Raw genomic sequence first — 22081 nt, forward strand, 5'->3', positions numbered from 1 at the left:
GCAGTGAACGGCTTGTAATAAAGCCCTTGGCAGTCAGTAGTGGTGAGCTAATGAAAGACTGTGGGGAAGGACCAACTCTGCGAGGCTGAATTTCGTCAAGCAGTTTCCAAATACCCCTCTCTTGGCTAACAAGGAGGGTGACACACATTTTCTCAGAAGTGAAACAACGGGACATTTAAATGGGGGGGGGGAGGCAGGGGGGGAATCACCATCTATTCTTGCTGCCCACTTACCTTTATCTAAGTCAATGTTCTTAGCAGGGAGAATCCTATTTTGTTCAGCTTTATCCTTCAGAATATTGTTTTTGTAATCTGAAAGGAGGGAAATTGGTTAAGGTAAAACATGATTTAGAAAAAGGAGACACTCAAATCTTTTTCTTTCTTTCTACTCTTTCTTTCTCCTCTTTCTAAAAACCATAAAAGTAGAATTACAATCCAAGTGAAGATGCAGTTTAACAGATGGGGAGGGACGGAGCAGGATACGAGGGGAGGCAGTGGGGTTGTCTTTTAGATCTTAAATCTTCAGGTTAAAGTTCGTCAATCATGCAGATTGATGAGTATGTGAGACGGAAGAAAATACTGAAAATGCGACTTCAGCCACAGAGGGGTCGACGCCTGGAATGCTCTACCTGACTCCGTTGTTACTTCCTCAAACCCCCCCACAGCTTCAACCTCAAACTGTCTACCGTGGACCTCACCCCATTCCTAAGAGGTCTGTAAGGGGGCGTGCATAAGCGCACCAGCGTGCCTACCATCCCTGTCCTATTGTCCCCATTTACTTGTACTCATTTCATGTACTCATATCCATGTTTATACTTACAGCTGTTATCTCATACCTGTTTGACAAACTAAATCAAAATAAATAAATAAATAAAATCATGCAGATTGATGAGTATGTGAGACTGAAGAAGCCGCTGCTTCGGGGCGAAGACCCGCTTGGAGTGAATTCACGTATGGAGCGAACCTTTTGGCTTTTTTTAACCAAAGTTTGTTGAGGAACTGTAGGATTTGCACAATGCAGTGGTTTGTTCACACACTGTGCTAATGCCAAACCAAACAAACTACTGCATGGTATAGGGTCAGTATGTGGCAATGGAACATGAGGAAGGCTCCATCCTCCAAGACTTACCCAATTTAAAATCTTCACTTTTGTAATTTGACAAATTTGTTGCATCCAATGGAACCTCCCTGAGAGTCAGTCCCTTCCTGGAAATACAAGTGCAAAATTATCATTGTATTGTTTCGATTGCTGCTGTATTACTATCAGGGTAGCATATCAGCAACCAATCTTTCTCCGATATGTTTCCACTTAGTGCTTCTATCAATTTGTAGATACAAAAAACACAAGCGTGTGGGCATTTTACACAATTGAGAGTGAAAGGTCATCTGAGTAGGATGAGTAGGTTATCTTGGATGGCTATTAGACTGCAGAAGTTTCTCAGCTTTCATTAGAGCTATTTTGAGAAAAGTTCTCTACGATCGTATTATATAATTATTAATAATAATAATAATAATAATAATTTATTAGATTTCTAGACCGCCCCCTCTCCCCGGAGGGACTCGGGGCGGTGTACAGGAGTAAATTTAAAAACCATACAAACAATCATATACTCAAATTAAACAAATTTGTACAAATTATAAAAATTAAAAACAGACCCTAAAACCAATCATAAAAATTTAGAAATAGGACTGAGGTGGGATAGGTGGAATTAGGCCAAGCCGGCTAGCTGGAATAGGTGGGTTTTAAGTTTCTGACGGAAGGATCCGTAGTCATTCTAATGTCGGGGGGAAGGTCATTCCAGAGGGTCGGGCCCATCACAGAGAAGGCCCTTCCCCTAGGCGTCGCCCGCTGGCACAGCCTAGTGGACGGCACCCGGAGGAATCCCTCTCTGTGTGAGCGAATCAGCCGAAGGGATGTATATCTTTGAGCACAAGGAATATGAGTCTACTTACTCATCGTATTTTTTCACATTGTATTGAAAACCTAAAAACAGAAAAGAACAGATATCAACACATATCCAGGGAGACACTTGTCAGCACAGATAAATAAGAACAGCATATTGAAGTCACACAGATAATTTTTTAAAGGGAATAAACATATTAAGAGTTGAGATGATAGGGAGCTTCATTGAAGGATATACATTCATGTCCAAATTAGGCCCTAGTGAAATGTGTATTTGGATTTTTTTTCTTTTGACACTACTTGTGGCAACAGAAGATGCTTTTTGTCTCATTTTGCCTCATTTTTTGGCAATTGTCTCTTGGCAGCTGCCATTTTGTCTTCCCAGCATTGTCAGCCATTTGTTCTAACCTAGGCTTCCCGAGAGCATGAAGGAAACTCCTGGTCCCGACAACAAACCCTTTTATTAATTGACTGTGAATTCTGCTCACTCACATACAGCAAAGTCTTTCAAGGGAGGATTTATGGTCACAGACCTTCTCTGGCTTGGAGAGCTGCCAGGCCGATCTCTGCAGAACTTGGCCAGGAGCCTCGGAGAGTCACCAACCAATGAAGCGAACTAATGGTCTCCTGCAAACTCCACTCCCCTTTCGCTCCTCTTTTCTTTCCTCTGGGAGGGGCCATTCATTCATGTGATAACCACAGTTCTATCTTCCCAGGAGAAAATGGGGTCCTATAAAAGGAGGAGGAAAGTGAAGGAGTAACTGATGCCTGAGCTCACCTCTCCTGCGGTGCTGGCGAGTCACGAGAACTGCAAGGATCAAGAGCAGGATGAAGAGCAAGAGAGTGGCCAGAACATAACCCAGCTGGTGGAAGAAATGAGCCCGGCTCTCGGGGATGATGACATTGATCACATTGTGATTCCGGTCGGAGTTAGGATCTAGATGGTAGAGGAAGATTTTTTTAAAAACTCAGCGGATTGATTCACAGCTATAAAACAATTAGGAAAACTCACGACTAAAGTCAATCCTACTACCCAACCAGATTCCCACAAAGAGAACATACAAGCAATAACTTATTTACACTGTGGTATTCAGGGATACCCTACTTCTGAATATTGATTTCGATATCATGACTAATGAATATTGATTGACAGATTCTCCTTTTCCATTGATATATCAACTCTCTATGAGCAGGATGTAGATAGCAGAGTGTTCCAGGTATTGGCGTCTTGTGACACAGAGGGCCAGCTCTAAATTTCACAGTGTGTCATTCTAAAGCACTTTTTTGGGTGTGTGCGTGTGTGTGAGGGAGGGGTGTCTGTCCCAGTTCCCCTTCCAATCAATATTAGAGGAGAAAAACAGCCCTGACGCTCCATGGGTCTCTCCACAAAAAGGATATTGATTATAATCGGAGCAGGGGAGACAGGATAGCATCTTCCAATATTTGGGGGGAGGGGCTTCCACAGAGAGGAGGGGGTCAAGTATTTTCCAAGGCACCCAAAAACCAGACAAAGAATAACGGATGGAAACTGAACACTGAGAGATTCAGCCTGGAAATAAGGAGGAATTTTCTGACAGTGAGAACAATCCACCCATGGAACAGTAGTTGCCTTCAGACATTGTGGGAGCTTCATCCCTGGAGGTTTTCAAGAAGAAACTGGACTGCCATGTGTCGGAAATGGTGTAGGGTCTCCTGCTTGGGCGAGGGGGTTGGATTAGATGACCTACAAGGTCCCTTCCAACTCTGATATCTATATTCAATGAAGCTGCCTGGTGCCTATCTTTTTTCCATTCTGGCCACCCGCCAATCATTTTGATTTGGGCCAGAGAAGAACTGTTCCGATCACAGGAAGGATCTCCAAGTTTGGTCCATAGGAAAGGAGGGCTTCTATCCCTCAGCTACACTCCCCCCAATAACATTTAAACATTGCCATAAAAAAAAACTAAGCAAAAGCTTTTCCACGTGCTTGCTTTTTAGTACACGATGCCTCAATGCGCGTCTGTCCTGCCTAGCAATCTTTCACACTAAGTTGAAACTACCTTGGTGGTTGATAGTTACTAAGGAAGATCTTAAAGAAAGAGGCAATTGTCCGTCCTGCTCTTTTTCCCATTTTAAGGAAAAGGGCCTTCTGAGTCACTCCAGTCCTTCTGAGGCCCTTCAGTCCAATTCTTCCCACTGCCATGAATAAAGACTAACATATGTGTCCCAGAATAAATCTGCAATAGCAAGAGCCAATCTGGAACCTGGAACCAGAAGTTTTGTCTTCCAAACTTTTGGACTTGTGCTGGAACCCATGGAACTTCCTTCTTTCTAGCTAGAGCAGCGGTTCTCAAATAGTGGGGCGCGCCCCCCTGGGGGGGCGCGAGGCTCCGTAAAGGGGGGCGCGAAGGCTCCCTTTCCATCTGGGTGCAACGGCGGCGGCGTGGGCGAGGCATAATATATCCCGCCTGGAAGTGGCAGCACTTCGGACTGTGGATTTTCATTGGAGCCGCAGGCTGGAGCTGTGCAAGAAGCCTGCTCGGGCGGGGGTGGGAGGGAGGGAAGCATGGCTGTCCCAGGCTTCCCTCCCTTCCCCCCCCCCCAGCCCAAGCAGACTTTTTGCACAGCTCCAGCCCGCGGCTCTGATGAGTCTCTGAGCAGTCCCCAGCGCTGCCACTTCAAGCCGGGATATATTCTGCCATGCCCTCGGCGGCGTCTTTATGCAGGTAGCTCGCCTCCCCGCCAGCAGCTCCACCGCCAGGATTCCGTCTGGAAGCGGAAGCGCAACAGCCGCTGTTGGGGAAGGGACAAAGGGGCGGCGGTCGCCCGATCTTGCCACCGCCACCCCTTCGCCCCTGGGATGCTGGAGGAGCTGCTGGCAGGGAGGGAGGGAAGAAAGGGAGGAGGGAGTAAGGATAGACAAGCAAGAGGGAAAGAGGAAAGAAGGCAAGCAGGCAGGAAGGAGGCAGAAGGAAGGAGGGAAGAATGGAACTGGAAGGGAGGCAGGGAAGGAGGGAGGGAGAAAGGAAGGATAGGAGGATAGGGAAAGAGGAAAGAAGGCAGGCAGGCAGGGGGAAAGAGGAAGGAGGGAACTGGAAGGGAGGCAGGAAGGAAGGGAAGGAGGAAGGGAGGGTGGAAGGAAGGATAGACAAGTAAGAGGGAAAGAGGAAAGAAAGCATGTGACTACGGTGGGAGACGAGGAAAGACCGGTGTGCTATGTTATGCAGAGGTGTACTTATAACAATTTTATAGACAAATTATACTATTTACAGTCGCGCGGGGGGGGGGGGGAGCGCGAAATGTTTTCTTCTTCCTAGGGGGGGCATGACAGAAAATAATTGAGAAGCACTGAGCTAGAGAGAGGCTAGAGTAGAGAGGATTGGGTCCCAGCATGCATCCAAAAGCTTGCAAGAGAAAAACCTCTGGTGCTGGTGACCGACCCAGATTGGCTCTTGCTACTGTCTCTGTTTGAGAGGATTACTTCATGTTGTCAAACTGTCTAGTCCAGTAGAGTCGCAGAAGAATGTCGATACCAAAAGAATGAGTTTCAATCAAACAAAATCAAACCACAGATGTGTGCACACAAGGCAAAAGAAAAATATACGCGTATATCCAGGTTTCGAGCCAGGAATTCATTCCAATGCAGTTCTTTGTGTTAAAGCAGAGAAGGGAAAGCAAGAGCAAGTTGCCAGTGTGAAAGGCAGTTCATGAAGGTGTGTGTGTGTGTGTGAGAGAGAGAGGGGGGGGGGGAGGGAGGGAGAAGAGACAAAATGTGGACATTTGGAGAAATACTTGTTTGCAAGAGTCAAAGGGTTATATAAATGCAGACAAGGACTTAGAGCAGCATTTTGGTTTTAGGCAGCATTTTATATTGTAGGAAGTTAGCACCCACCCCTCCTCCTAGAAAAATGAAATATCCCGGGAAATATTGAAAAGGCAGAATATTATATTTCCCTGGATAAGAAATGGAGAAACCTGTTTTTAGGCAGGAAGCGGACTCACTCTTAATAGCCCCCACTTTTGTCAATGGGCCATTGAAAGGCCTGAGCCAGTCTATTCTACATAGCAAAGATCTCCCCCTTCAGCTCCAGGGTGATGGGATTAAGTCTTGATAGTATTAGCCCTTTACCCATCTCACCACAGGGCACCTGGAAAGAAGCAAGGCTCAACCAAAACTGGACTCAAAACATAACCTATAGAGTTGCCCCTGCACGGCCTCACGGGAGTCTGACAACCAATCAGAATACAAGATCAAGATCAAAGGCCAGAGAGGGCATAACCCAGGAACTTTCAGCTTCTTGCCCTCTTTTTCTTCTTCACCCAACATCTGGAAGCATGGGATCCTCCCTTTTCTGTTCAGGAGCTCAAGCCACGTGATCCTGTCCACCCTTAAATCATCTTTCCAAGCAGCCTCCGTGTTTCCAGCATCTTCCCCCACCACCACTTGGACCTGAACCCAGAAGGACATTTCTCCCAACAGTATGAAAAAAAGGGAAGTTTGGATACATTGCGAAAGAGGGAAGATCCCAGAAGATCTCAGAGAAACTCCTTTTTGAATAACTTTGGAGAAATCTTAGAGATGAAAACACAACCCAGCCAAACAATGGAAGAAAAACGATTGCAAAAAGTTTCTAAGGAAAATAGAACTTCAGCATGCGGTGATGTTTTCTTCCTTGAAATCCACTGGCACATTTTTCTTGAGGCCCCAATGCGCACATACAGCCTGGGAAGAAATGTTCAGCACTGGACATCAAGAAGCCAGAGAAACGTCAGGCAAACCATCTGGAGAACCAGAGGCTGAAATGAAACGTGAAACGTAGAAGATTTTGGCTGGTGGGTGAGCAGCCCGGCCCAAGGGGAAATCCTAGTTCAGCTATCAGCACATTGACAACATCAGTAGGAGGGATGTGGTCGTATCTTAGGGTAGGAACTTGTACAAGTTGATTGAACTGGCTGTGAAAACCAACTTCCCGCCATCTTTCAAGCAAGAGATAATGCAAATGAGGGGAGCTCTCTGAACTTGGGTTGTTTTTTGTTTTTTTTGCAGATGTTTCATTACCCAAACTAGGTAACATCATCAGTGCTAGTCACTACCAGGGCTAGCTATTTTAGCACTGATTATGTTACCTAGCTGGGTAATGAAACAATACAATAGTAGAGTTGGAAGGGACCTTGGAGGTCTTCTAGTCCAACCCCCTGCCTAGGCAGGAAACCCTATACCATTTCAGACAAATGGCTATCCAACATCTTCTTAAAGACTTCCAGTGTTGGGGCATTCACAACTTCTGGAGGCAAATTCTGTTCCACTGATTAATTGTTCTCACTGTCAGGAAGTTTCTCCTCAGTTCTAAGTGGCTTCTCTCCTTGATTAGTTTCCACCCATTGCTTCTTGTTCTACACAGGTGCCTTGGAGAATAGCTTGACTCCCTCTTCTTTGGGGCAACCCCTGAGATATTGGAACAATGCTATCGTGTCTCCCCTAGTCCTTCTTTCTCTTAAGCTAGACATACCCAGTTCCTGCAACCGTTCTTCATATGTTTTAGTCTCCAGTCCCCTAATCATCTTTGTTGCTCTTCTCTGCACTCTTTCTAGAGTCTCCGCATCTTTTTTACATCGTGGCGACCAAAACTGAATGCAAATATTCCAAGTGTGGCCTTACCAAGGCCCTATAAAGTGGTATTAACCCTTCACGTGATCTGAAGTTCAGAACATCTGAAAGAAAACACCCAAGCTCAGAGAGCACCAAGGATCCTACACGGCAACCCTGAGCCACAAAGATTCTCCTTTCTTGATCCATGCAAAGAGATGCCATAAACCTTTATTTTTCAAATTAGTGTACAACCTGGGGCTGCCTAGAAGACTTGGACTGCTACTGTCCTCATTCCCAGTTCTTCTTTGACATGGTGGGGAATGTAGTCTGGGACATGGCGGCTCAGTAGCTAAGACGCTGAGCTGGTTGATCGGAAAGGTCGGCAGTTTGGCGGTTCGAATCCCTCGCGCCGCATAACGGAGGGAGCTCCCGTGACTTGTCCCAGCTTCTGCCAACCTAGCAGTTCAAAAGCACGTTAAAAAATGCAAGTAGAAAAATAGGAGCCACCTTTGGTGGGAAGGGAACAGCGGTCCGTGCGCCTTCGGGAGTTGAGTCATGCCGTCCACATGACCATGGAGACGTCTTCGGACAGTGCTGGCTCTTTGACTTTGAAATGGAGATGAGAACCGCCCCCTAGAGTCGGGAATGACTAGCACATATATGCGAGGGAAACGTTTACCTTTTTAATCTGTGGGGAACAGCAGCAGAGTCTAGGGGTGACCCTCACTTTTAACAGAAAGAGAAGTTTTCGTTTCACTGAGTTTTCTGTCACTGTTTACATCAGCTGATATTAATGTCGTGTGATTCTTTCAGAGTTGTCAGACTCTTAAACTGCACATGTTGGGCATGGTAATATCATCCCGTCTATTTTTAAAATAATTGTCCTGGGGATCAGTTTGGAAGGAGTGACGGCCTGCGGTATTCGGGACACAGAAAAGGAAAGGGGCTAATTTGTGGCACAGTTAACATGGAGGAAGATTCTCTCAGTGACTGCTAGTCACAACAGTTATAGACAATTATATAGAATTGTTACCTCTGAATGACATTCAGAAAAAAATCAGGATTACAATTATCTGGTCGACTAGTACAAGAAAGAAGATGCTATGACAGAAGCCCTTCAGAAAGGAATTCAAGCCAGAATTATATCTATTAGGGGTTATAACAGAAGGCTATAGCAAAGAGTCAATATACCTAATACTTCACATCCTAACAGCAGCAAGAATGGTGTATGCACAGCAATGGAAAAGTGAAAATACCCATTCAGAAAAGGAAATAATAAGGAAGATATTAACACGCGCAAAAACGGATAGACTAACATTACAATTAAAAAACAAAGGAGAGACAGAATATTATGACACGTGGAATAGATTTTATCAATGGCTGGAAACACAAGGTGGGAGAAGGAATACGAAAAAATTAGTCTAAGTAGACCTGAAATGAGATATATATGTATTAGAATGAATACTGTTAGATTGGGTAATGGATAGGCACACACAGGCTTAACGGTAACAACAGCTCTTTATTAAATACAACAAGTACAACAAGGGGTTGCCACAAAGAAGAGGGAGTCAAACTATTTTCCAAGGCATCTGAGGGTAGAACAAGAAGCAATGGGTGGAAACTAATCAAGGAGAGAAGCAACTTAGAACTGAGGAGAAACTTCCTGACCGTTAGAACAATTAATCAGTGGAACAGAATTTGCCTCCGGAAGTTGTGAATGCCCCAATACTGGAAGTCTTTAAGAAGATGTTGGATAGCCATTTGTCTGAAATGGTATAGAGTTTCCTGCCTAGGCAGGGGGTTGGACTAGAAGACCTCCAAGGTCCCTTCCAACTCTGTTATTGTATTGTATTGTGAGAACAACCCAGCGAATGTTGAGTAAAACAGCAGTCCTTTTATAGGGAGCTGTCAGACTGTTCGACCAATAGGATTAAACCTCTGTTCGCGCTGGAACAGAGGACCTTGGTGGAAACCACTGTAGTTAGAACAAGTATCTAACAAATACGTCGGTCAAAAATAATTGTATAAGACTAGCATTGTGTAAGTAGTATCTTTGTTATTTGTCTTTGATTTCTATGGCGGATGGAATGCCAGGACTGTCACAATGTGTTCGATATACTCATATGTAAATTATATGTATGTATGTATGTATGTATGTATGTATGTATGTATGTATGTATGTATAAAATAAATTCATAAAACTCTGAGGATTTGTAATGAAACTTCCACATGCAAAGCAAATCTACCTCGGACAAACTATTGCTGAGCAGCCACATTGAAAGAGGGAAAACGGAGGAGAAGCAGATAACAAAATCCAGGGAACAAACTGCCACATACAGTATATTTAAAGGCAGCCTAGCAATGATAATCCCATCCTGCAATCTACACCATAATTCTGATTGGAAAAAAGAATAGGAATCTGAGTGAGCTTGTACTTAAAATCAGAGCCTCAAAGAGTTAACAGCAGATCTTGATGGAAGGCGGAGTGAAAATAAATAGGCCATGTTGATCTTGTAAGCAGAATAAAATTTTATGTTGGAAAGGGTTCCAAACCTTGGAACTATGCCTGGCACTAAAAGATCCATGGAGAAGCTTCTCGTTCCTCTCTTTAAAACAAAAAGTATATTCCTCCCAGAGTTTGAGAGTTTGAGGAAGCAACTGACATTCTCCTGCGATTAAAGAAAGATCCTTGCAAATATTAGGGAGAGGGAGAGGAACTGATTTAGTGAGTTTTCTTTGAACGGGTTTTCCAACGGAAGTCTCGAGTTAGCTGAAAAGAAAAAAAATGTTTTGCAAAAGATAGAAGTTCTTGGGGATCTGGGACCAATTTCCTGGTTGCAGCTGCAAGAAGAGAGACGGGCGGAGCAGCTCAGAAACTGGGTCAAACAATTCCTCTGCTTTCTCATTTGCAAATGACAACTGGACTCTCAGACTTGTCCCCTTGAAACCAGGCCGAGGTCCAGGATCATCTGTGCCTTCCTTGAAACTCCAAATTATGATACCCCCAGGAGCCACCAAAAGTCATTATCAGCTTATAATTGAAATAGGAAAAGGAAATTTGTGATCCTGGGAGCTATATTTACAAGGTAAATGAAATAAAAGGGAAATGGCTCGGTTTGCCTTGCCAAGTTCGATAGGATAGAATAGACTAGAATAGAATAGAATAGAGAATGGGATAGGATAGGGATAGAATAGAGTAGAATATGGAAAATAGGATAGACAGAATAGAATAGAAATGGGATAGGGATAGGGATAGGGATAGGGATAGGGATAGGGATAGGGATAGGATAGGATAGGATAGGGATAGGGATAGGATAGGATAGAATTCTTTATTGGCCAAGTGTGATTGGACACACAAGGAATTTGCCTTTGGTGCATAGGCTCTCAGTGTACATAAAAAGACGAGATACATTCGTCAAGAATCATAAGGTACAACCCTGAATGATAGTTACTTCTCTGATTGCAACCCTCAACATGTCTCTAGAAGAGCCCAGAAAGAGAAGTGCAGCCCACCCTTTAAGACTGCTGCTGCAATGATAGCTTTCTCCCTCCTAGGACCTGTCCCATTGTCCCTGCTGTCCACCATGCTGTGAAGAGAGTTACCCTGAGCCATTTAGAAGGAGCTTGGTTGGAAAGATCTGCCATATGGTCCCTGAGATTTTCTCAGCATCCTCTCTGAAGCCCTGGAAGAGCTAAAACCTTTCAGTACTGGGCCCGTTTAAAAAATTCATAGCAGCACTGCTAGGGATGTTATTAAGCAGGGAATAAATATTAAAACAACCAATAAATATTTTAGATTGTTAATAAACAATGGACTATGCCTGATAGGTTTGTTCCCTTTATTTGTCAGGCATTTTATTAAAATTGCAGGGTTTTCCCTGCCTCTATCTGTTGATTTAAAGAAAAAAAGTTAATCTTAGAAAGATGGAAAAACTGACTCCTTGGTTCAGAGGCAAGAAAAGTACCATGCAATAAAACTGGCTACTACCTCAATTAAAAATCTGCCCTAAAACATACTTTTATTCCCCAAAGCACTTGGAATTAGCAAGTCCAATTTTTTTCCCCACATCAGTCCTTGGAAGGTAACGTGTGGACAGTGTCTGGAATTTAGAAGTGCTTCTTGGATGAGAGAGACCATCCTTTTTGTTAAGACATCAATGATCAATTATGCTTTAAGCTAGTTGCTTAAGTACCGTATTTTTCGGAGTATAAGATGCACCTTCCCCCCCCCCCAAAAAAGAGGGTGAAAATCTGAGTGCATCTTATACACTCAATGCAGCATTTGTAGCCTCCTGAAACCCCGCCCCCTTCACAAAAAGGGAGGCCTGCAGAGTGCAAAAAACTTTTTTTTAATTTACCTCTTCAAAATCTTGGCGCGTCTTATACTCCGGTGCATCTTATAGTCCGAAAAATACGGGTGGGTTAATTGCTTACCTGGTGCTGGGGGATTGGGGCGTGTGAGATTCACCACCACTTTTTTCTCCTGTTCTGGCTCAGCCACTGAGACCTGGAAGATCCTCCGTTCGTGGAGCCCGCAGTAGTGGTGGTGCAGGTGACAGGAGTAGATCCCTTCGTCCGCGGCCTCCAAGGATGAGATCCTCAGGGAGAAGTCACCGAGGGCAAAGGCCTTCTCATTGATGTTCATCTTTTGCCGGAGGAAGAGAGGCCCGTACAAACGGCCTTCGCCAGAAGCATACAGGTCAATGAGCCGATCGGCCCGGTCGTGAGGCACCCCTGGGGGCTGCCTGTCCCAGTGGACGACTTGTTGATCCTCCTCCTCATCTCGTCCGGTCCAAATCTGGTTCCGGTTGATGCAAGGAAGGATCACCGCACTGCCTTTCAGGGCAACAATCACCACTTTCTCTCCATCCCAGTATCTCTGGACTTCCCCGGCTGTAGAAACCACACACACAAGAGAAAAGAATAAATTTGCTGGTGGGGAGGCTTGTGATATGCCAGGGAAATGTGAAATCAGGCAATTCAAGTAAAGATTTATTGCAAACTTAAGCTCTCTACAAGAATCTGAACTACAAAGGGTCAAAGCAAATTGGCAGTAGATAAAATTCGAAGGAATTCAAGGTGGGCTGGACCCAGTGGCGGGTTGCACATTTCGTTACCACCAGTTTGTCATGGGCACCTTCCGTGCATGCGCCCGGCCTTCCATGTATATGCTTTACTCGCTCACACGCCTCCCGCGCATGTGCCCGGGCTCAAAAATAGGACGGCGTAGAGCCAGGCCGGATGGCCACCCACAATTTCCACTACCAGTTGGGGTGAACTGGTCCGAACCGGCTGACTACCACCTCTGGCTGGACCTAAATAGAATAGAATAGAATAACAGAGTTGGAAGGGACCTTGGAGGTCTTCTAGTCCAACCCCCTGACTAGACAGGAAACCCTATATCATTTCAGACAAATGGTTGTCCAATCTCTTCTTCAAAACTTCCAGTGTTGGAGCGTTCACAACTTCTGGAGGCAAGTTGTTCCACTGATTAATTGTTCTCATTGTCACAAAATTTATCCTTAGTTCTAGGTTGCTTCTCTCCTTGATTAGTTTTCACCCATTGTTTCTTGTCCTGCCCTCAGGAGCTTTGGAGAATAGTTTGACTCCCTCTTCTTAAATCTCTTGTGGGCCTGAAGGGGCTCCCGACTAATATAGTTGACCCCTCCCATGGGCTCGCCTGGTCATCTCCTACAATGCCATTTCATACTGTTTCCTCCAGTTCTCATCGAGACAGCATTAGAACCCTTCACACCCCATGTTTTTCAGAGTATGTTTTCTACAATAAGCTGGCCAGTGTCGCTTCATAGAGATAGGTGGCAGACAATTTTAATTAATAAGTAATTGGATGTCAGGGAGAATGCAAAAGCAAGTACAAAGGCAGAACGGATTTTCTTAAGTCTTTATAAAACCTAGATCCATCATGATTTTCCAACTCTCTCTACCGATTCTTTGTGTGGAGGATGTGGGAGTCAACATACATTCTGAAGTTGGCTTTAAACATCAGCCACCCAAGCCAAATTGTCCATTAAGCGGTATCTTGGTCTCCATCACTGGCTACGTTAGGACAAAATCCAGATGGCGATCGTCTGCCTTGGTTTTTTTCTGCTTTGCACAGAAGAACAGAAGGACTGTACAAAGGGTGTGTTGTAACTTTGACGTAAAAATGAATTGCCACAAAAACATCTAATAAACATCCAATAACTAAAAATCTGACTAACTCCAGTGCATCAAATGCAAAAAACAAAAAGTCCCTGTCCCATATCAAGCATGTCGCTGATTGGTCTCTTACTCTTAACTCTCAGCTGAACTTACTTCGCAGGCTTGCGGTTTATATAAAATGCACTTTTTAGGAAGTGTTCTATCTTTCTAATGAGATGTATCCTATTCCAATATAAGGTATTTGTTGTTCTTAGTTGTGAAGTTGTGTCTGACTCATCGCAACCCCATGGACAACGTTCCTCCAGGCCTTCTTGTCCTCTATCATCCTCTGGAGTCCATTTAAACTCATGCCGACTGCTTCGGTGACTCCATCCAGCCACTTCATTCTCGTCCTCTTCTTCTTCTTTTGCCCTCCATCGTTCCCAGCATGAGGCTCTTCTCCAGGGAGTCCTTCTTCCTTCTCATTAGGCGGCCAAAGTATCTGAGTTTCATCAAAACAGTCCAGTCTTTCCAAAATAGGAAAATTGTAGATTTTCTTTGCTTCCTTGTATTGAAGCTCTTGGAAAATTCTTTTAAAATTCTTTTGTGGGGTCTGTAGGTGGGGGATAATCTTTTTTCCAAAAAAAACCCCACCCTCCCCTCTACAAATGACATTGCTTGGTAAGAATCTTTCATGAAGAACACAAAACATAAGAATTTTCCTGGATCCAGCCAAAGAGATTGCATTGGCCCTAATCCTACATCTACACCAAGATGCAGTATGCAGAGAGTTAACACACAAGGCAAGGGGAAAAAAATCCAACAAGGATCCCTAAGAGCATAATGACGGGGTCAGCTCAGGCATCGATACATTTCCATTTTCTCAATCAGAGCAAGATTACTTCTTCTCAGAGATTAAAAGGAAAGGTTTTCTCCCCCCCCCCCCGAAAAAAATTGCAAATCCCATTTTTTTCACTAACAAAAGCGTATCTTAGTCCTCCAGGCCTTTTCTCTGCAGCCTTGTGACGGGAAATGCTTGGTTGGCCGCAAACATCTAAATTACAACTCCCCAGGCTTCTCATTTGCTCCTTGCTGAACAGTAGAAAGGCCCCTTTCCAAAATTGCTTCAAACAGGGATACATGATTTAATGACTGAGAAAAACACCAAAGGGGAGCAAAAAATAAAGTTGCAGAGACCAGCCACATGCACACACATTCCCCCCCCCCCCCCGTTGATTCCCACTCATACATTCCTCCCATTCACCCCCCCCACTAAGGAGATCCCCTCCCCCCACTCCCAAACAGCTGACCTTCTTCTGTGACCTCAAGCTGCAGCTGCACCGTTTCATACAGATGGCAATAATGGTGGTGGAGGTTACAGGAATAAATCCCTTGGTCGCTCTCAGCAACGTCTTGATCAGAGGAAGGGAGAGGAAGAAAAGGAGATCGTTTAGAGCACTAGATATCAGAACGACAGGGAGAAGATAAATTATTAACAGATTACGTAACAAGAATTGGAAGGGACCTTATAAGTCATCTAGTCCAACCCCCCCCCCCCCCGAAGCAGGAGACCTTACACCATTTCTGACAAATGGCAGTCCAGTCTCTTTTGAAAGTCTCTAGTGATGAAGCCCCCACAACTTCTGAAGGCAACTTCTGTTCCATCAGTTGATTGTTCTCACTGTCAGAAAGTTCTTCCTTGTTTCTAGATTGAATCTCTCCTTGGTCAGTTTCCATCCATTATTCCTTGTCTGGCCTTTGGGTGCTTTGGAAAATAGCTTGAGCCCCCCTCTCCTCTCTGTGGCAGCCCCTCAAATATTGGAAGGCTGCTATCATGTTTCCCCTGGACCTTCACTTCTCTAGGCTAGCCAGGCCCAGTTCCTGCAGCCGTTCTTCATATATTTTAGTTTCCAGCCCCCTCATCATCTTGGTTGCTCCTCTCTGCACTTTTTCTAGAGTCTCAACCTCTTTTTTTCTAGTATAGTGACCAAAACTGGATGCAGTGGTCTTACTAGGGGTTTATAGAGTGGTATTAGTACCTCACTTGATCTTGATTGTATCCCTCTGTTAGGATTGCATTGGCTTTCTTGGCTGCCACTGCACTCTGCTGGCTCATATTTAGCTGGTTGTCCACTGAGACTCCAAGATCCCTCTCACAGTTGCTGCTATTAAGCCTGGTTTCACCCAGTTTATATATGTCGTTTTGTTTTTTTCTTACCTAAGTGTAGGACTTAACTTTTCTCTACATTGAATTTCATTTTGTTAGATAGGGCCCAGTGTTCAATTCTGTCAAGATCCATCTTCTAGGTCCATGATGGCGGACCTATGGCACGCGTGCCACAAGAGGCACGCGGAGCCATTTGTCAGGGCACGCAAGGCGCTGCCCTGTCAGCTGGCCAGTGCGCATGCGCGCGCTGGCCAGCTGAGTTCACCTTTTTAAAAGCTATTTTTCGCCTTCCCCAGGCTCCAGAGGCTTTATAGGAGCCTGGGGAGGGCGAAAAGAGCCTCCCCCGCCCCCCTGGAGGCCCCCCGGAGGCTTCAGGGACCGTCCGGAGGCTTCCCTGATGCCTTCGGAACGCTTAAAACGACCCTCCGAGCAACCCGGAAGTCACTTCCAGTTTGCTCGGAGGGTGGTTTTAAGCGCTCCGAAGGCTTCAGGGAAGCCTCCGGACAGTCCCTGAAGCCTCTGGAGGGCCTCCGGGGGGTCGGGGGAGGCTCTTTTCGCCCTCCCCAGGCTCCTATAAAGCCCCTGGAGCCTGGGGAGGGCAAAAAAATGTAAAAAGGGGGGGTTGCGCGTTGTGCGCGCATGCGCACTGGAGGGGGTTGCGCGTTGCATTATGGGTGTGGCACGCCCGCACTCCACCCCCCTGCGCTCCCCCCACTTGTGGCACGCGAGCCAAAAAAGGTTCGCCATCACTGTTCTAGGTTGTCGGCTATTCCTGCCAGTTTAGTAAGTCCAATCTACAACAGTGAAGGAATCCTGTAACTATAAGTATTCAAAACAAATGAACATCTGATTTTAAACATCCGTGAGGGGAACTTGCCACCTCTCCAGAAAGTCTCTTCTCCCTTTTCTGCCATTTTAGAGAATAAGCAATTTGAAGGGTGAGAACTACTATCTGCAATGCAAAACAAAGGAACAAACTAACAGGGAAAAGCTAAAGTGATGTTTCGGGTTGTGAGGCTGGTGAATTGGCCAGTGATCTTGGCAGAACTTGAAAAGAGATAAGCAAGATTGGAACTAATTGGTCCTTGGATAGGGCACCACCATGAGATCACAGCCGTAGGCAAAATTGGGAAGGAAAAGAGAAACCTGTGGCTGACAGCAAGTGCAAATCACTTCACTATTGGGGCTAAGGAAATTACCTGCCATAATCCATGTAGTCACTAAGAGTCACTTTTTAACTTTTAAGCCCACAACTAACCTCAGCAGTGTTTATAAGGAATCCATTGGTATGTACTGCACCACAGAGAGGGCCAACATTTTCCTTTGGTGGAAATGAGGCTCTTCAATGGGCACATTTGGAAGAAGGAACCCCAAAGGAGGAATTGAAAATATTTGGCATCTGAGAACAACTCACCTTGCTGCGTTTTTATTTTTCACTAGCCGATAACCTGGCGTTGCCCGGGTATTTATTTATAGGGGGGAAAATGTCCGAACCAAACGTAATTTCTAATGTTAGCTTTTTCCCCATACCAGAGGGAGCACCCTTGTGGAGTACTGTGAAGCCGTTACCATGGCAACTCCACTGCACTGTGCAGTAGAAGCCATTTTATGTCAGTATAGTAGAAGCCATTTAAAGGCACAACAGGCTGCGTCTTAACAGAACACACACCGTGAGGAGTGTTGGGGGGGGTGTTACCCCTACAGTATTTTTCTCCAGAAAGTAAGTCATCTGTGTATCAAGTTTGGTTGAAATTGCTCGAGGTGTTCCAGAGTTATGTTGGAACACACACACACAGCCGTTTTTTATATATATATAGAAAGATTAAATTAATAATCTTAATTTATACAATTTTCTCTAGATTTTGTGGTTAAGATAACTATAATACAATAGCAGAGTTGGAAGGGGCCTTGGAGGTCTTCTAGTCCAACCCCCTGCCTAGGCAGGAAACCCTATACCGTTTCAGACAAATGGCTATCCAACATCTTCTTAAAGACTTCCAGTGTTGGAACATTCACAACTTCTGGAGGCAACTTCTGTTCCACTGATTAATTGTTCTCACTGTCAGGAAATTCCTCCTTAGTTCTAGGTTGCTTCTCTCCTTGATTAGTTTCCACCCATTGCTTCTTGTCCTACACTCAGGTGCCTTGGAGAATAGTTTGACTCCCTCTTCTTTGGGGCAGCCCCTGAGATATTGGAAGACTGCTATCATGTCCTTTGGCAAGCCCTTTTGTAAACTACTTTGTTTTAAAAAGTAAATGAATAAATCCACACTCTACTTTTAGACAAAAAGAAGGTTAATGGACGTGTGCAGGGCAGCAACTACCTTGGACAATCAATGAAAAGTTGCCTTCCGTAAATGCGTTTTCGGGCATGGAGATCCGCCCCTGGTTGTACGTGTGGTAGACCCGCCGATCCCCGGCAGAGTACATGTCGCACAGCCTCTCCACAGACTGCTGGCTTCTGTAGAGATCCCAATGCACCACCCGTTGGCGATCGTTCAGATTGTCCTGAGTCCAGACCATCCGGTAGCTCTTGCAAGTGAGAACCGTCCGGGAACCTTCCTTGACGGTGATGTTTACTACGGACACCACCATACTTTCCAGATTTGGTGCATCCGCTGGGACTGCAACAGGAGGAAAGGAAAGGAGGCGTATAAGAAGAGAGGCCTTCAACTGAAAATGGGAGCGTCCATTGACATGTTGATGTGAAACCTAACGAAGGTCGGGGAGGAGATGGCCTCTCTGCTCCTTCGAGCCCAGGGGTCAGCAACCTTAAACACACAAAGAGCCACAAAGGTCCTAACTGGAATCCCCACCGTTCAATTCTGGAGCTGACCAGAAGCCCAGTTCCCCCACCATAGAGTCTCCTCTTAGAGTGGCATCCTTTTTCCTCTATCTGTCCTAACCAAAAGCCCTATCAATTGTGGAGCTGACCGGAAAACCCGCCCCTTGCCATAGAGTCTCCTCCTGGTGCATCGTGCTTCCCACCTCGCGTTACTGGAAGCTCCTCTCAAAATTGTGGCAGTGACAGAGAGTCGCAGCAGAGGGATGAAAGAGCCACATGAGGCTCCAGAGCCACAGGTTGCCGATCCCTGTTCTAGCCGAAGGAGGCAAGTGCAGGGCAACAGGCCAAGAGGTTCATGCAAAGGCTTCATTGAGCCATGGCACAAGGCACACAGGAGACCCCGGCTGAGCTCCTGACACCCGCAACCAAAAGGGAAAACCTCTTCTTGGCCAAAGGTTAGAGGCAGCCTGGTCATTTCAGAGAGAATCACATCCACATTAAAAATATATATATTATTCTGAAAAACACTTGACAGCTTCCAGTAAGCAGCCATCTCTTTAAATAAATCCACTACGGTATTTCTGCTACTTGACAATAATCCAACTGGTCTACAAAAGGGGGGGGGGGAGATTGTATGAAATGCATGCCTCTTATTTTAAAAAAATGCAGGAATGTAAAGCTGTAGTCTTATTCTCACTTACCCGAATATGGATGAACAGCAGCTTCTAAAATGGGAGAAAAGCAAGTTTTTAGTGTCAATTTAAAGTACCAACGACTGCCACCAGTGCCAAGTCCTACGCAGGATAGAAGGTATATTTCAGAGAAAGCCAAGGGATGAAGTACCTTAGATGTAGGTGTGGGGCTATTTGTCAGGCCTCAAGAACTGGATCTCTTACTGCGAGGTTTGGCTGCAGATCTTTCATCTCAGGAGACCACTCAAAGAGGGGCTTCCCATCAGCTGGGCATTATTGCACGAAGCTAAAGGGGCTTCCTTACAGTTGCTGCAGTTTTTCAACCTCCTGTCCACCCCCATCCCCAGTGGCTGTTCCAAAGCAAGAAAATAAAAAGGCCAGGGGTCCTCAAACTCTTTAATAATAAGCTTTAATAAGCTTTAATTAATAAACAGGGGGTCTATTCATGATCCCTCAGACTGTTGTGGGAGTGGCTGGGTGGATGAGCTGGGTGGGCATGACTAGGTGGGTGGGTGACCAGGTGGGTGTGGCTAGGGGTCATGTGACCAGGTGGGCATGGCCAATTTAGCAGTCCAAACAATACACACAAACTTTGTTTTGCTCCTGGGGGTGGAAAGCAGGTTAGTGAAGGAATGTGGCTGCCCTGGGGTGTATATGAGGAACTTCTGTTTGTGTGTGTGTGTGTCTCTCTCTCTTTCCCTCGCTCTCCCCCCCCCCCCGCCTCTCTGGAAGCCAGAGAGGAAAAAAATAGGCCCAATTTTGGCCACCCTGGCCTCCAGAAGGCAGGGGGGGGGGGAGGCTGGCAGATAGGCGGGGTGATGTGGGTGTGGCAGCCTCATGGTCTCCCATGGGCCAGTTTAATGGCTTTGGCGGGCCTTATCTGGCCCCCGAGCCATAGTTTGAGGAGCCCTGGGCTAGGTGAAGCTCTCCCCCCATTTCTCATAATTGGTGATCTCTGAGCTCAAAAGATAGGACCAGCAAACATTAACAGTTTCCCTTTTCCGTGAACGTTCCAGAGAGGCCAAATGGCACCCTTGGCATTGCTGCGGTGGTGCCAGGCAGCAGCCGCACAGGATCTAATCCCCTTCTTGATTTGCTACTGTTAAACATTAACGAAGCTGTAGTCTAAGAACTAAGAAGGTTGGAGGGCAATAATCCAGACAGGCAATGGACTCAGTGCTGGACAGCCACCGGTGGTAATGCTTTCTGTAACGCCTTAAGTAAACCTTAACCATCAGTCTGGTTGCTATTTAAAAAAAAAACAACAACCCTGAATCCTGCAGATCCTTGAAATTTCCATCCCAAAGACCAGAAAGCAAGGGAACATTTGGCAAATCTTTTTTCCTTATTCCGTGAAAGAGAAGCTATCACCAGCCCGAGTTCCAGCGTCAAAGCGTGAATTTCATGCTCTGATTGACTACATATCCCAGTGATTTCTTAAAAGATTTGCTAAATGGGTGCTGTTAGGAATGTCAGGGAGGACATTCTCTGTTTGAAGAGCACTCACTCCTGTTTAGCAAGGTTAGTCTGATGGAACTCGTTGACCCTGGGACACACCCTCTCCACGGTATCTCTATTTGTGGGGTTGGGGAGGAATGTTCACCCTTTATTTATCCCAGTTGAACGCAAAGAAGAGACTTGCATATTGCAATGATTCAACTGCAGACAAATTCATTTGGAAAAGAAAAAAGAGAGAGAGAGAGAGAGATTGGTTGTTCTTCCAAAGAAAGCAGGAAACTCACCAGATGTGCTGTTGCTCAGAATTGCACAGATTCCTTTAACCCTTTTTTTTTCATTCTGCCAAATTTAGATGCAGAGGGAACAGAAACCCCCCACCCCGACCTGCTGGCATTGCCAACCTTAGTTGAAGATCCAAGGAAACGGTGTTTGTTTGGTCTCTGACTGTAAATGTAATAATTTTTTTTAACAAAATGCACTCAGAGGTGTAGGAAGTTAGCGCCCACCCCTCTCCTAGAAGAATGAAATACCCTAGGAAATATTAAGAAGGCAGAATTTTATATTTCCCTGGGGGTGAAAAGGGAGAAATGTGTTTTTAAAGACAAAGTAGCTCCCTGGAGCTTCCTGCCCATACCTCACCACCTTTGTCGTTAAAGCCTGAGCTAGTCTACTCTTCATAACAAAGCTAGGATTAGCCATCCACAGAAAGTCACCACAAGGCACCTGGGAAAATTGCATCAGCCAGCAAGGCAACCAAACTTGGACTCAAAACACAGCCGCAAGAGTTGCCCATGCATGGCCCCATGGGAGTCTGACAACCAATCAGAAGACAAGATCAAGATCAAAGGCCAGAGAGGGCATAAAACCAGGGACTTTCAGCGTCTCGCCCTCTTTTTCTTCTTCACCCAACATCTGGAAGCATGTGATCCCCCTTTTCTGCTCAGGAGCTCAAGCCATATGATCCTGTCCACCCTTAAACCATCTTTCCAAGCAGCCTCCATGTTTCCAGTGTCTTTTTCCCCACCTGGAACTGAACCCAGAAGGACATTTCTTCCAACAGGTGGTTATAAAACAAAGTGGGCAACCCCCCACCCCACTGGGAAGGCAACAGGCTACCACCTTTCTACCTTCCTGCCTGCAATTCTGTGGTCGTTAGAACAATAGGACCCGGGTTTTATTGGCCGTCTACCTCAGAATTTGTTATGCAAGGACAGCTTGGAAAAGCAAACCATCCTTTTCATGCCCTACTTCGCATTTATGGGAAACAGGACGCTGTGCTAGGCAATCTAGCCAAAAAAACAACTGGTGTGTTGAAGGCACAGCACGAAGGAAAAGTAAAGATTTGATTCCACAGATTCAAGGGATTC

At 45.5% G+C, this 22081-nt stretch overlaps 1 protein-coding gene across 2 annotated transcripts in view; it reads right to left on the reverse strand.

Moving 5' to 3' along the window:
* MXRA8 (matrix remodeling associated 8) overlaps positions 1 to 22081 on the reverse strand; it is a 29324-nt gene that overhangs the window by 3753 nt on the left and 3490 nt on the right. The window contains exons 2-9 of one of the 2 annotated variants that reach the window (XM_081955016.1): positions 19266 to 19289; positions 18104 to 18403; positions 14923 to 15024; positions 11906 to 12364; positions 2681 to 2839; positions 1953 to 1983; positions 1129 to 1205; positions 234 to 311 (exon numbers count right to left, since the gene is read on the reverse strand). In XM_081955016.1, coding sequence (XP_081811142.1) covers positions 234 to 311; positions 1129 to 1205; positions 1953 to 1983; positions 2681 to 2839; positions 11906 to 12364; positions 14923 to 15024; positions 18104 to 18403; positions 19266 to 19289 — 1230 coding nt within the window. The remainder of the gene's footprint in view (positions 1 to 233; positions 312 to 1128; positions 1206 to 1952; positions 1984 to 2680; positions 2840 to 11905; positions 12365 to 14922; positions 15025 to 18103; positions 18404 to 19265; positions 19290 to 22081) is intronic. The other variant, XR_014175534.1, reaches the window with a different exon arrangement.

Source organism: Natrix helvetica, assembly GCF_964273705.1.
Source record: "Natrix helvetica genome assembly, chromosome: 5".
In the NCBI taxonomy this organism is placed as follows: Eukaryota; Metazoa; Chordata; class Lepidosauria; order Squamata; family Natricidae; genus Natrix; species Natrix helvetica.